At 43.3% G+C, this 16,442-nt stretch overlaps 1 protein-coding gene across 1 annotated transcript; it reads left to right on the top strand.

The window, feature by feature from the left end:
• Positions 1-2,784: 2,784 nt before the first annotated feature.
• On the top strand, positions 2,785-12,179 carry LOC112239649 (olfactory receptor 1). Its single transcript, XM_042309594.1, has 7 exons — positions 2,785-2,830; positions 3,107-3,332; positions 4,516-4,693; positions 5,499-5,601; positions 9,805-10,008; positions 11,060-11,208; positions 11,410-12,179. The coding sequence occupies exons 2-7, from the start codon at positions 3,110-3,112 to the stop codon at positions 11,552-11,554; spliced, it is 1,002 nt and encodes a 333-aa protein (XP_042165528.1). The 5' UTR covers positions 2,785-2,830; positions 3,107-3,109; the 3' UTR covers positions 11,555-12,179.
• The last annotated feature ends 4,263 nt before the right edge of the window (positions 12,180-16,442 follow it).

Here is a 16,442-nt window from a genome sequence, read left to right on the forward strand (position 1 = left end):
TACACCATGTTCACATTACACATTACACCGTGTTCACATTACACCATGTTCACATTACACCGTGTTCACATTACACCATGTTCACATTACACCATGTTCACATTACACATTACACCGTGTTCACATTACACCGTGTTCACATTACACCGTGTTCACATTACACACTACACCATGTTCACATTACACATTACACTATGTTCACATTACACCATGTTCACATTACACCATGTTCACATTACACCATGTTTCACATTACACCATGTTCACACACTGTGTTCACATTACACCATGTTCACATTACACCATGTTCACATTACACCATGTTCGTGATTACACATTACACCATGTTCACATTACACCATGTTCACATTACACCATGTTCACATTACACCATGTTCACATTACACCATTACACCATGTTCACATTACACCATGTTCACATTACACCATGTTCACATTACACATTACACCATGTTCACATTACACATTTCACACCATGTTCACATTACACCATGTTCACATTTACACCATGTTTACACCATGTTACACATTACACCATGTTTCACATTACACCATGTTCACATTACACATTACACCATGTTCACATTACACCATTACACCATGTTCACATTACACCATGTTCACATTACACATTACACCATGTTCACATTACACATTACACCATGTTCACATTACACCATGTTCACATTACACCATGTTCACATTACACCATGTTCACATTACACCATGTTCACATTACACATTACACCATGTTCACATTACACCATGTTCACATTACACCATGTTCACACCGTGTTCACATTACACCATTACACACATTTCACATTACACCATGTTCACATTACACCATGTTCACATTACACCATGTTCACATTACACCATGTTCACATTACACATTACACCATGTTCACATTACACCATGTTCACACCATGTTCACATTACACCATGTTCACATTACACCATGTTCACATTACACCATGTTCACATTACACCATGTTCACACCACCATGTTCACATTACACCATGTTCACATTACACATTACACCATGTTCACATTACACCATGTTTTACACCATGTTCACATTACACATTACACCATGTTCACATTACACCATGTTCACATGTTCACATTACACATTACACCATGTTCACATTACACCATGTTCACATTACACCATGTTCACATTACACCATGTTCACATTACACCATGTTCACATTACACCATGTTCACATTACACATTACACCATGTTCACATTACACCATGTTCACATTACACCATGTTCACATTACACATTACACCGTGTTCACATTACACCATGTTCACATTACACATTACACCATGTTCACATTACACCATGTTCACATTACACATTACACCATGTTCACATTACACATTACACCATGTTCACATTACACCATGTTCACATTACACATTACACCGTGTTCACATTACACCACCGTGTTCACATTACACCATGTTCACACACCGTGTTCACATTACACCATGTTCACATTACACCATGTTCATACACATTACACCATGTTCACATTACACCATGTTCACATTACACATTACACCATGTTCACATTACACCATGTTCACATTACACATTACACCGTGTTCACATTACACCATGTTCACATTACACCATGTTCACATTACACCATGTTCACATTACACATTACACCATGTTCACATTACACCATGTTCACATTACACCATGTTCACATTACACATTACACCATGTTCACATTACACCATGTTCACATTACACATTACACCATGTTCACATTACACCATGTTCACATTACACCATGTTCACATTACACATTACACCATGTTCACATTACACCATGTTCACCATGTTACACATGTTCACATTACACCATGTTCACATTACACCATGTTCACATTACACCATGTTCACATTACACATTACACCATGTTCACATTACACCATGTTCACATTACACCATGTTCACATTACACCATGTTCACATTACACCATGTTCACATTACACCATGTTCACATTACACCATGTTCACATTACACCATGTTCACATTACACATTACACCATGTTCACATTACACCATGTTCACATTACACCATGTTCACATTACACCATGTTCACATTACACCATGTTCACATTACACCATGTTCACATTACACCGTGTTCACATTACACCATGTTCACATTACACCATGTTCACATTACACCATGTTCACATTACACATTACACCATGTTCACATTACACATTACACCATGTACACATTACACCATGTTCACATTACACCATGTTCACACCATGTTTCACATTACACCGTGTTCACATTACACCATGTTCACATTTTACACCGTGTTCACATTTCACCATGTTCACATTACACCATGTTCACATTACACCATGTTCACATTACACCATGTTCACATTACACCATGTTCACATTACACATTACACCATGTTCACATTACACCATGTTCACATTACACCATGTTCACATTACACCGTGTTCACATTACACCATGTTCACATTACACCATGTTCACATTACACATTACACCGTGTTCACATTACACCATATCTGTTTAGATAGAGAAGACTTGCCCAGCCCTAGAGAGGGATGGCCAGGGATGAAATGATCTGTGAGGGACATGAGTGGAGTGACAACAGTGACATCAGCAGAGGGCAGGTTTTTTATTGGCTGTTGGCTGTCCTGTCAAAAGGGCTTGCTGGGTATAAGGCTGGGAGGTACAGAACGGGACACGGCACACACCTCTGGGGGCTCTGGTTGGGAGGGAGGTAAGGATGGAGAGATGTAGACTGGCTCTTTATATTTGTGTCACTTCATGTATGTTACGTGGGAGGTAAGGATGGAGAGAGATCAAACAGGGTCTTCAACATCCCTCTCCCTCACTCTTTCCCTCTCTCTCTCTCTCTCTCTCTCCCTCTCTCCTGCAGCTGAAACTATTTTAGATGAGTAATTAACCATTTCAGGACCGGCTTTAGTGTCTCTATCTATCTTCATGTATGAGAGGTTTTCTCTCTGATTTTGTCTCTCCCCACCTTCCCCAATAGAGTATGTTTGAGGGAGATGAGAACTACACGCGTGTGTCAGAGTTTGTGATCGTGGGCTTCCCGGGGCTCCATCCATCCTTCTTCCAGCTGGTGGCCTGGTTCTTCTTCTGTGTCTATGTGACCACGGTGGCGGGGAACTTCCTGCTGGTTGTGCTGTTTGCCCTGGAGCACAGCCTGCAGAAACCCATGTACATCATCATGCTCAGCCTGGCTCTGTCAGATATAGGTAATATACTCAGCCTGGCTCTGTCAGATATAGGTAATATACTCAGCCTGGTTCTGTCAGATATAGGTAATATACTCAGCCTGGCTCTGTCAGATATAGGTAAGATACTCAGCCTGGTTCTGTCAGATATAGGTAATATGCTCAGCCTGGTTCTGTCAGATATAGGTAATATGCTCAGCCTGGTTCTGTCAGATATAGGTAAGATACACAGCCTGGTTCTGTCAGATACAGGTAAGATACTCAGCCTGGTTCTGTCAGATATAGGTAAGATACTCAGCCTGGTTCTGTCAGATATAGGTAAGATACTCAGCCTGGTTCTGTCAGATATAGGTAATATGCTCAGCCTGGTTCTGTCAGATATAGGTAATATGCTCAGCCTGGTTCTGTCAGATATAGGTAAGATAATCAGCTGGGTTCTGTCAGATATAGGTAATATACTCAGCCTGGTTCTGTCAGATATAGGAGTCATGTTAGAATGTCTGTTCTTTTTAAATGTGAACTCTGTCTTGCTCCTTCCTTCCCCAATGTGACTGCTGAGGGAGTTTAAATGTGTCTCGCTGGGCACAGCCATCAATGAGAGAGGCGAGCTCATGAGAGAAAGAGTGTGCTGTTAAAATATGTCCCAATACCTGCCTCCTTTAATCACGCGGAGAGTCCCTCTCTGACGTCACAGTCAGTATTTGTATTCTTTAATCGGTGATTACTTCCATCCAATGAAGGCAATTTTAACAGGGTCGCTGTGTCTATTTTCCCTCGTAGAGTCAGTGGCTACAACTCTAGGTCCCGAGTGTTTCCACAGGAGGAGTGTTGGCCCGTTGATAATCCGATACTGGTGGAACGACGGGAGGATCTCCTTCCCTACCTGTCTGTCTCAATAGTCTAATGTGGTCTCCTCCACCCTCCCTCCTCCTCTCAACATCCCGCCTCTACTCCCCCCTCCTCTCCCCATCCCGCCTCTCCTCTACTCCCCACCTCTCCCCTACTCACCTCTCCTCCCCCCTCCTCTCCCCATCCCACATCTCCCTTTCCCGCCTCTCCTCTACTCCCCACCTCTCCTTCCCCCTCCTCCACCCTTCCCACCTCTCCTTCCCCCTCCTCTCCATTTCCCACCTCTCCTCTCCTCCTCCCTCCTCTCCCCTTCCCACCTCTCCTTCCCCCTCCTCTCCCCTTCCCACCTCTCTAGGTTTTGCCACAGTGGCCCTTCCCAATCTGATAGCTCGGTGGTGGTGGAACGACGGGAGGATCTCCTTCCATACCTGCATGTTCCAGGAACAAATGATCCACTATTTTGGAACGCTCAACTCTCTCATTATGTTGACCATGGCTATGGACCGGTACCTGGCAATTTGTCACCCTCTCAGGTAACATAGATCTATATAACCCTAAACCTAACTCTCTCATTATGATGACCATGGCTATGGACCGGTACCTGGGAATATGTCACCCTCTCAGGTAACATAGATCTATATTAAGGTAGCACCCCACACCTCTCTGATTCAGAGGGGTTGGGTTAAATGCAGAAGACACATTTCAGTTGATTGCATTCAGTTGTACAACTGACTAGGTATCTCCTATTCCCCCTACCCCTAACCTTAACCCTCTCATCATGATAACCATGGCTTTGGGCCGGTACCTGGCTATCAGGTAACAACAACAATATCTCATTAATATGAGTTATGATGTCATTGATGAAAAATACATACAAGTGAAATGGGAGAATTAATTATTTTTTTGGTCCTCTCCCCATCCCTCTTTCTTTCCCTCTTCTTCTCTCCCCATCTCACCATCCCTCTCTCTCCCCCTCTTCTTCTCTCCCCCATACCTTCCTTTCTCCATCTCACTCTCTCATCTTCTCTCCCCCTCTCACCATCCCTCTCTCACTCTCTCTCTTCTTCTCTCCCCCCATACCTTCCTCTTCCCCATCTCACTCTCATCTTCTCTCCCCCTCTCACCATCCCTCTCTCTCTCTTCTTCTCTCCCCCATACCTTCCTCTTCCCCATCTCACTCTCAACTTCTCTCCCCCTCTCACTCTCACTCTCATCTTCTCTCCCCTGCTCCCCATCCATCTCTCTCTCTCTCTCTCTCTCTCTCTCTCTCTCTCTTCTCTCCCCCATACCTCCCTCTCTCCATCTCTCTCCCTCCGTCCCCTGCTCTCTCCTCTCCAGATATCCTATGTTGATGACCAACCGGACAATGAGTGGTCTAACAGTCTTTTCCTGGATATCAGCCCAAGTGGCACCTGGCATCGTCACCATAGACTTCAGCAGGGTACTGTCATGATATTGATGGCTTGGTTGTTAAGCATGTGTGCCACTATTGGGGAAACTAGATTTAGTCTCCAAATGAATTGCACATAAATGAACAATTGTTGTCTCTCAAATACATCGCTACAGTTTTGTTGGATAGCTAGAGAACATCAGCCACATTAGCATGGACGTAACACCAATCAAAACATAGAATAGAAAATAGAAAACCTAGAATTATTGTTGCTAAATCTCTGATTGTTCAGAATCACAACACCGAATGGACTCTGCCTCATCGATGCGAGCATCCCGGGGAGGATGGGCCTATGAGCTCTGTCAGACATAGTCAGACCTAGAATTATTGTTGCTGAATCTCTGATTGTTCAGAATCACAACACCGAATGGACTCTGCCTCATCGATGCGAGCATCCCAGGGGAGGATGGGCCTATGAGCCTTTAAATTGGGTCTCAACTTGTTCTCCTCCTAGGAAGTTGTTCCTCCAATCAATCAATCAATCAATCAAACGTATTTATAATTTGTTTTTGCAATGTTACGTAGATGGAAGTAAGCTGTCCTTGAAACAGTCTTGATATGTTCGTCAAAAGAGAGATCAGGGTCCAGAGTAAATCTGAGGTCCTTCACAGTTTTATTTGAGACGACTGTACAACCATCAAGATTAATTGTCAGATTCAACAGAAGTTCTCTTTGTTTCTTGGGACCTAGAACTAGCATCTCTGTTTTGTCCTAGTTTTAAACTTTTAAATTTGTCGTCATCCACTTCCTTATGTCTGAAACACAGGCTTCCAGGGAGGGCATTTTTGGGGCTTCGCCATGTTTCATCGAAATGTACAACTGTGTGTCGTCCGAATAGTGAAAGTTTACATCGTGTTTCCGAATGACATCACCAAGAGGTAAAATATACAGTGAAAATAATAGTGGTCCTAAAACAGAGCTTTGATGAACACTGAAATATACCATTGATTTGTCAGAGGACAAACCATCTACAGAGACAAACTGATTTCTTTCCGACAGATAAGATCTAAACCAGGCCAGAACTTGTCCATGTAGACCAATTTGGGTTTCCAATCTCTCCAAAAGAATGTGATGATCGATGGTATCAAAAGCAGCACTAAGGTCTTGGAGCACGAGGACAGATGCAGAGCCTCGGTCTGACACCATTAAATGGTAATTTACCACCTTCACAAGTGCAGTCTCAGTGCTCTGATGGGGTCTAAAACCAGACTGAAGCGTTTTGTATACATTGTTTGTCTTCAGGAAGGCAGTGAATTACTGCGCAACAGCTTTTTTTTGAGAGGAATTGGAGATTTGATATAGGCCGATAGTTTTTAATATTTTCTGGGTCAAGGTTTGGCTATTTCAAGAGAGGCTTTATTACTGCCACTTTTAGTGAGTTTGGTACACATCCGGTGGATAGAGAGCCGTTTATTATGTTCAACATAGGAGGGCCAAGCACAGGAAGCAGCTCTTTCAGTAGTTTAGTTGGAATAGGGTCCAGTATGCAGCTTGAAGGTTTAGAGGCCATGATTATTTTTATCATTGTGTCAAGTGATATAGTACAAAAACACTTGAGTGTCTCCCTTGGTCCTAGGTCCTGGCAGTGTTGTGCAGACTCAGGACAACTTAACTTTGGAGGAATATGCAGATTTAAAGAGGAGTCCGTAATTTGCTGTCTAATGATCATCATCTTTTTCCTCAAAGAAGTTCATCAATTTATCACTGCTGAAGTGAAAGCCATCCTCTCTTGGGGAATGCTGCTTTTTAGTTAGCTTTGCGACAGTACCAAAAAAAAAAACATTTCGGATTGTTCTTATTTTCCTCAATTAAGTTGGAAAAATAGGATGATGGAGCAGCAGTAAGGGCTCTTTGATACTGCACGGTACTGTCTTTCCAAGCTAGTCGGAAGACTTCCAGTTTGGTGTGGCGCCATTTTCGGTCCAATTTTCTGGAAGCTTGCTTCAGAGCACGGTTATTTTCTGTATACCAGGGAGCTAGTTTCTTATGACAAATGTTTTTTGTTTTTAGGGGTGCGACTGCATCTAGGGTATTACGGAAGGTTAAATTGAGTTCCTCAGTTAAGTGGTTAATCAATTGTTGTTCTCTGGCGTCCTTGGTAGGTGGAGGGAGTCTGGAAGGGCATCTAGGAATCTTTGGGTTGTCAGAGAATTTATAGCACTACTTTTGATACTCCTTGGTTGGGGTCTGAGCAGATTTTTTTTTGTGATTGCAAACGTAATAAAATGGTGGTCCGATAGTCCAGGATTATGAGGAAAAACATTAAGATCCACAACATTTATTCCTTGGGACAAAACTCGGTCCAGAGTATGACTGTGACAGTGAGTGGGTCCAGAGACATGTTGGACAAAACCCACTGAGTCGATGATGGCTTCGAAAGCCTTTTGGAGTGGGTCTGTGGACTTTTCCACGTGAATATTGAAGTCACCAAAAGTTAGAATATTATCATGACTTCAAGGTCTGATAGGAATTCAGGGATCTCAGTGAGGAACGCTGTATACGGCCCAGGAGGCCTGTAAACAGTAGCTATAAAAAGTGATGGAGTAGGCTGCATAGATTTCATGACTAGAAGCTTCTTTTTTTTGTCAATTGAAATTTGCTATCGTGAATGTTACGGTCACTTGTGTAACCAGGAGGCGAGGCCTCATTTAACACAGTAAATTCATCAGGCTCAAGCCATGTTTCAGTCAGCCTGCTGCCTGGCCTGCACCCTATCTCATTGTGGAGCTAGGGGAGTTAGAGCCCTGTCTATGTTCGTAGATAAGATGAGAGCACCCCTCCAGCTAGGACGGAGTCCGTCACTCCTCAACAGGCCAGGCTTGGTCCTGTTTGTGGGTGAGTCCCAGAAAGAGGGCCAATTATCGACAAATGCCATCTTTTGGGAGGGGCAGAAAACAGTTTTCAACCAGCGATTGAGTTGTGAGACTCTGCTGTAGAGCTCATAACTGGGAGGGGGCCAGAGACAATTACTCAATGCCGACACATCTTTCTAGCTGATTTACACGCTGAAGCTATGTTGCTCTTGGTGACCTCTGACTGTTTCATCCTAACATTGTTGGTGCCGACGTGGATAACAATATCCCTATACTCTCTACACTCGCCAGTTTTAGCTTTAGCCAGCACCATCTTCAGATTAGCCTTAACGTCGGTAGCCCTGCCCCCTGGTAAACAGTGTATGATCGCTGGATGATTCATTTTAAGTCTAATACTGCGGGTAATGGAGTCGCCAATGACTAGAGTTTTCAATTTGTCAGAGCTAATGGTGGGAGGCTTCGGCGTCTCAGACCCCGTAACGGGAGGAGCAGAGACCAGAGAAGGCTCGGCCTCTGACTCCGACCCGTTTCTTAATAGGGAAAACCTGTTGAAAGTTTCTGTGGGCTGAATGAGCGACACCGGTTGAGCATTCCTACAGCATTTCCCTCCAGAAGCCATTGGAAAGTTGTCCGGCTGCGGGGACCATGCGAGGGGATTTATATTTTACTCTCTGCATTTATTGGTGGCACAGACGCTGTTTCATCCTTTCCTACACTTAATTACCCTTGCCTAACGATTGTGTCTGAAGCTGGGCTTGCAGCACAGCTATCCTCGCCATAAGGCGATATTTCTCCTGTATATTATGAGTACAGCGACTGCAATTAGAAGGCATAACATTAATGTTACTACTTAGCTTCGACTGGCGGAGGTCCTGATGAACCCCGTCCAGATAAAGAGTCCGGGGTGAAAAAGTTGAATGAAAATATAATAGTATATAATATATAATAATAATATAATAATATAATAATAGTGAGGGAAAAATAAAAATATAAAACGGTATTTTAAAACCGTAAAGTTGGCAGGTAGGCAGGTAGGCAGGTAGGCAGGTAGGCAGGTAGGCAGGTAGCGAAGAAAGGTTAACAACAATCCGCACAGCGGCGCGTAAACAAGCCTACAAGTTGCGACAGGAAACCCACTTCCTTGACACTACGATTCTGTTTGCTCTTTGTGATCTATGTTCGTCTTTTAATGGACATTACTGGTGTAAAAAGGCCTATAAATGAATCTTATTGATTGGGAATGACACTACACCTTCTCTAAACTCTTCTTCACCTCCCAGAAAGTAGCGTTGCGTTGACCTGATCTTTAGAACCTATGGTGCACTTTGGGATCTGGGCCGGGTTGACATTGACAATGACTTTGTTTGTTTTTATCTCCCAGAAAGTGTCATTCTGTGGTCCCAACCGTATCCTCCATGTCTACTGTGATGCTGTAGCACTGACTAGGCTGTCCTGTTCCAACATGGTGGCGATCAATAATAGCTCCTATGGGCTGGCCATGTTTGTCCTCCTCGTCCCCCTCTCCCTTATCATCTTCTCCTACATCAGCATCATCGTCACCGTGATGCGCATGGCCAACGCACAGGTCAGAGACAGTGTGTGTGGAAGGTGGGGGCTGGATGGGTATGGGTTGAAGGGGGTTGGGGGGGGGTCTCTGCCTGTGTCCCTAATTCCATGTACTCTGTCCTAAACCGTACGCCTAACCCTAGCCCATTCCGCTAACCCTAACCCATAACCCACTGCATCTCTCTGTCCAAACCCACTACATCTCTCTGTTCTAACTCACTATATCTCTCTGTCCTAACCCTAACCCACTATATCTCTCTGTCCTAACCCACTATATCTCTCTGTCCTAACCCACTACATCTCTCTGTCCTAACCCACTACATCTCTCTGTCCTAACCCTAACCCACTATATCTCTCTGTCCTAACCCTAACTCACTACATCTCTCTGTCCTAACCCTAACCCACTAAATATATCTGTCCTTACCCACTATATCTCTCTGCCCTAACCCTAAACCACCATATCTCTCTGTCCTAACCCACCATATCTCTCTGTCCTAACCCACTATATCTCTCTGTCCTAACCCACTATATCTCTCTGTCCTAACCCCTAACCCACTGTGTCTCTCTGCCCTAACCCTAAACCACTACATCTCTCTGCCCTAACCCTAACCCACTGCATATCTCTGCCCTAACCCTAACCCACTGGGTCTCTCTGTCCTAACCCACCATATCTCTCTGCCCTAACCCTAACCCACTGCATATCTCTGCCCTAACCCTAACCCACTGGGTCTCTCTGCCCTAACCCACTATATCTCTCTGCCCTAACCCTAACCCACCGGGTCTCTCTGCCCTAACCCTAACCCACCGGGTCTCTCTGCCCTAACCCTAAACCACCATAGCTCTCTGCCCTAACCCTAACCCACCATATCTCTCTGCCCTAACCCTAAACCACCACATCTCTCTGTCCTAACCCCTAAACCACCACATCTCTCTGTCCTAACCCACTATATCTCTCTGTCTTAACCCCTAACTCACCATATCTTGCTTTCCTAACCCTAAACCACCATATCTCTCTGTCCTAACCCTAACCCACTGAGCGATTTTCTCCAACTTTCTCGTCTCTATCCCAGGGCAGACGGAAAACCTTCTCTACCTGTGGTACTCAGGGATGTCTCATTCTTATCTACTACATCCCCCGCTTCATAGTCTACTCCACGCCCTACATGCCCAACCTGACAATTACCCCTGATCTCCGCGTCGTCCTCAGCCTCATCTATAGGTAGGTAGACCACAGTTTAGAGAGGTGCGCCACATGTCTAGGGTTGGGGAAAAGGGCAGAATACTCATTTATGTTCGAATCAAATGGACATTAAACCTGCTCCAGGGATGTGTTAGTGTTTGTTAAACGGAGAAAAACATTTTTTTTTCCGTGGCAACTGACAAAGTCAACTTGTTCTGATGTGGTCCTTCTATTCTACAGCCTGTTCCCCCCGGTGGCCAACCCGTTCATCTACTGTTTCAGGACCAAGGAGATCAGAACCATCCTGGGGCGATGGAGACAGCGTTGGGGGAATAGCCGGACAGAGCCGCATAAACCCAACACTGTGGCTGTTATCACGAGATGAGATACCACACACTGGGGGTTATAGGGTTATAACATGTTATAATACAAGTAGGATAGCCATCCTGGGGTGCTGGGGGACAGGGCTGGAAGAACAACATTCTGCCTGTCATCAATAGACGAGGGGTTAGGTTATAACCTGTTCATTCAGAGATATAACGTGTTATTTCAGGGTAATAACCTGTTCTTTCAGAGATATAACATGTTATTTCAGGGTAATAACCTGTTCTTTCAGAGATATAACATGTTATTTCAGGGTAATAACCTGTTCTTTCAGAGATATAACATGTTATTTCAGGGTAATAACCTGTTAATTCAGAGATATAACATGTTATTTCAGGGTAATAACCTGTTAATTCAGAGATATAACATGTTATTTCAGGGTAATAACCTGTTCATTCAGAGATATAACATGCTATTTCAGGGTAATAACCTGTTCTTTCAGAGATATGACATGTTATTTCAGGGTAATAACCTGTTAATTCAGAGATATAACATGTTATTTCAGGGTAATAACCTGTTCTTTCAGAGATATAACATGTAATTTCAGGGTAATAACCTGTTCTTTCAGAGATATAACATGTTATTTCAGGGTAATAACCTGTTCTTTCAGAGATATAACATGTAATTTCAGGGTTATAACATGTTATGAATATAACAGACAACTCAACACTGTAGCTGTTATCACTAGACAAGACTCACACGCACATGGTTCTGTATCATTGTATAAAAATATATATCTGTTTCATCTTTAAAATATGACTTGTGTCGTCTAAATGGAAGCATGCCAGCAAAAGCCACAACACAACACTAAACACTCATTGCACTTTAACGGTGCCAAACTGTGATACACAAACTGTTGAGCCTACATAAAGCTGTCCCAACAGCAGTTCAACATCTTACCACTGCTACACCTGGCTATCAGGGGATGCCTTGTCTGGCAGTGAAACAGTTCATTCAGCCTCATTTACTGCCTTTAAAAAAAACATAGCTGATATGGCTGACTTGCAAATGTGGTTTCTACGGACAAATGAGATGTAGAAATTATTGCATAAGGGGATGACAACCGCATACGAGGCAATCCGTAATTTCAAATAAGAAATTAATGAGCTAAGATGGGAGGTATTCAATAAAACTATTTGTTCAGCACTTTTGAAATGTACAGCAACAGAATTCAGAACATGGGCCATTCTTACAGTGTTCTCCCTGTACACCAAGTCAGAGCTGTTGGATAAATAAAGGGGGCATATAAGCAGACAATGAAAGGTCTTACAATATTCAATGATTCCATTTCTCTAAACAGGTTATAGGCTACATGTGCGCCACCAGGTCAGAAGAGTAGGTGGAAAAGTTTAGGGTGGAAAAGGCACATGGGCTACTAACAGCTGGCAGTGAACACAACATACATTTTATATTACCTTCTTAGTTACAGTATAGATATCTCCCTGGCATATTACATTATTTATGCAGCAGCACAGAATACTTTTTTGGACTCACCTTGCTGTGCTGTCCTCACTTGAACAGGAAGGTGGCACGGTGGTCCTTTGTGGGCAAATTTTGTCATGAAACCTTTTCAAATTCTGTCATTCTCATGTCTAATAAACAGAGGAGGCTACACTCTACCTCCATACAAAACTAATTTAAAAAGCCCTCTGCTGGTCTTTTATTTATTCTTAACCAGAGTCATGCCATGTTGTAGCCAGAAGATGGCGCCAGATACCACGAGCTACCTGTACTGTGCAACTCCTGTGAATGCTGCTGGTGAGGACAGAGAATAGGACAGAGAAGAGGACAGAGAAGAGGACGGAGAAGAAGAGGACGGAGAAGAAGAGGACAGAGAAGAAGAGGACAGAGAAGAGGACAGAGAAGAAGAGGACAGAGAAGAAGAGGACAGAGAAGAGGACGGAGAAGAAGGGGACAGAGAAGAAGAGGACAGAGAAGAGGACAGAGAAGAAAAGGACAGAGAAGAAGAGGACAGAGAAGAGGACAGAGAAGAGGACGGAGAAGAGGACGGAGAAGAAGACAGAGAAGAGGACAGAGAAGAGGACAGAGAAGAGGACGGAGAAGAAGACAGAGAAGAAGAGGACAGAGAAGAGGACAGAGAAGAGGACGGAGAAGAAGACAGAAGAAGAGGACAGAGAAGAGGACAGAGAAGAAGACAGAGAAGAGGACAGAGAAGAGGACAGAGAAGAAGACAGAGAAGAAGAGGACAGAGAAGAGGACAGAGAAGAAGAGGACAGAGAAGAGGAGAGAGAAGAGGACAGAGAAGAGGACAGAGAAGAGGACAGAGAAAATATGACTGAAAGTCCCATATTAGCTTCATACGTTCAATTACATTTTCATATAACCATTTTTATCACCTCAGGGGCAATTAGAAAAGGCACGTCAGGTTGACAAAATACCAGTCAATAGTCTAATGTTTACTGCCTTGGATAACATCGGCTACACAATGATCATTATGGTCATCACAATGATGACATTATTATGGTCATCACAATGATGACATTATTATGGTCATCACAATGATGACATTATTATGGTCATCAAAATGATGACATTATTATGGTCATCACATTGATGCCATTATTATGGTCATCACAATGATGATATTATTATGGTCATCACAATGATGATATTATTATGGTCATCACAATGATGATATTATTATGGTCATCACAATGATGATATTATTATGGTCATCACAATGATGATATTATTATGGTCATCACAATGATGGCATTATTATGGTCATCACAATGATGGCATTATTATGGTCATCACAATGATGACATTATTATGGTCATCACAATGATGATATTATTATGGTCATCACATTGATGACATTTAAACTTATGGTCATCACAATGGGCCAGTTTGGGCTCTAAAACAGTTCTAAAAAGGTCATCAGTCAAAACTAGTACTGGCCAGTTTTTTAATATGTAAATGTACACATTTGAACACTAAAAACAATAATGGAAAAACAGTGGCCAGTCAAAAACAGAGTACAGTACAGTTTGGGCTCTAAAACAGAGTACATTAGGCCAGTTTGGGCTCTAAAACAGAGTATATTAGGCCAGTTTGGGCTCTAAAACAGAGTACTCTAGGCCAAAACAGAGTACTTTAGGCCAGTTTGGGCTCTAAAACAGAGTACATTAGGCCAGTTTGGGCTCTAAAACAGAGTACATTAGGCCAGTTTGGGCTCTAAAACAGAGTACATTCTAAAACAGAACCAGTTTTAGGCCAGTTTGGGCCTAAACAGAGTACATTAGGCCAGTTTGGGCTAAAACTAAAACCAGTTTGGGCTCTAAAACAGAGTACATTAGGCCAGTTTGGGCTCTAAAACTGAGTAAGGGATTTCCCAGTTTCTTCCGAAGAGGAGAGGGTTCTACATTAGGCCAGTTTGGGCTCTAAAACAGAGTACATTAGGCCAGTTTGGGCTCTAAAACAGAGTACATTAGGCCAGTTTGGGCTCTAAAACAGAGTACATTAGGCCAGTTTGGGCTCTAAAACAGAGTACATTAGGCCAGTTTGGGCTCTAAAACAGAGTACATTAGGCCAGTTTGGGCTCTAAAACAGAGTACATTAGGCCAGTTTGGGCTCTAAAACAGAGTACATTAGGCCAGTTTGGGCTCTAAAACAGAGTACATTAGGCCAGTTTGGGCTCTAAAACAGAGTACATTAGGCCAGATTGGACTCTAAAACAGAGTACATTAGGCCAGTGTAATATAAATAATATGGTGTAATATCACAAACAGTCCTTTGTTGTTGTGCTGGGCTTGGGGTAATGTAACTACACAAACTCACATTGGTGTACTGAGTGGTAGTACTGTTACTGCAAGGACCAATCCCTTCTCTCCATGTCTCTGTCTGTCTGCTCCCCAAGTGGCACTACAGGAGAACAGAGGGCTGTCTGTGTGTGTGTGTGTGTGTGTGTGTGTGTGTGTGTGTGTGTGTGTGTGTGTGTGTGTGTAAGTAACAAGTCACAATGTACTTTCTGTGTAAGAAGTGATGATCACAGAAGTCATCCACTCCACAGACACCTACTCCACCTAACTGACCACATAAGGAAATAGGTGGATGTGGAGGGAGGGAGGGGGAGTTCTGGAATGCCTATTCTAGATCTCCATAAGGCTTTCGACACGGTAGATTAAGAGGTAACCAGGCAACCCTGATCCTGGAGCACCGCAGACACTTTATGTTTGTTTAAAATTAATCAATCCTAGAAGACCAGCTGTGTTAAATTGAGGTCAAGCAACTGAACTGATCGATTAGATCAATTGGTCAGGTGTGGCGACTTGTTGGAACAAAATCCCGCAGGACCTGCGACACTCCAGGAAGAGGTTGTCGACCCCTCTGCAGTAAAGTATCTTTCTGTTCAAACTACAAGCCCTGTGTTTTAACAACTCAGCCATCCGGGGTCAAATAGTATCTCACGGACCCTAATCATATGGTGGATGTGGACAGGCCTCTGTCAAAACCCAGAACCGTTACCTATGGGATCCCACAAGGTAGCGTACATGGACCCCATCCTCTTCCTGTTGTACATCAATTACTTGAAAGAAGCCTGTTCATGTTCCTGTTTCTCTACGCCGATGATGCTGTGCCTCTTGCGTCCCACAATGCAGTTGGTTGGAAAAAAGTGCAGATCTTCTAAATGTCAGTACATGAATAAGCCACCTGGGATAAACCGGATCCATCCTGTTTGGATCCAAGATCAAACTTGGAAGATCCACTGGTTTTTTATGTCAAGGTGGGAGACACAGTGGTTACTGCCAAAGATACAGTGAGCTACCTGGGATGCGAGGTAGGCCTTAAAAAAGTACTAACTTTGTTCCCTGTAGATACTCTGCTGCAGTTCTATGGGTCACCAAGCTACCTGAATGGGTCACCAA

Source organism: Oncorhynchus tshawytscha, linkage group LG30 (genome assembly GCF_018296145.1).
Source record: "Oncorhynchus tshawytscha isolate Ot180627B linkage group LG30, Otsh_v2.0, whole genome shotgun sequence".
NCBI lineage: Eukaryota > Metazoa > Chordata > Actinopteri > Salmoniformes > Salmonidae > Oncorhynchus > Oncorhynchus tshawytscha.

What these genes read in the sequence shown, in the direction of transcription:
- LOC112239649 (XM_042309594.1), top strand. Translation starts at nt 3,110, where the DNA reads ATGTTTGAGGGAGATGAGAACTACACGCGTGTGTCAGAGTTTGTGATC. An exon ending in TGCGCATGGCCAACGCACAG is followed by an intron (nt 10,009 to 11,059) that starts GTCAGAGACAGT and finishes TCTCTATCCCAG; the next exon opens with GGCAGACGGAAAACCTTCTC. An exon ending in GTCCTCAGCCTCATCTATAG is followed by an intron (nt 11,209 to 11,409) that starts GTAGGTAGACCA and finishes TCTATTCTACAG; the next exon opens with CCTGTTCCCCCCGGTGGCCA.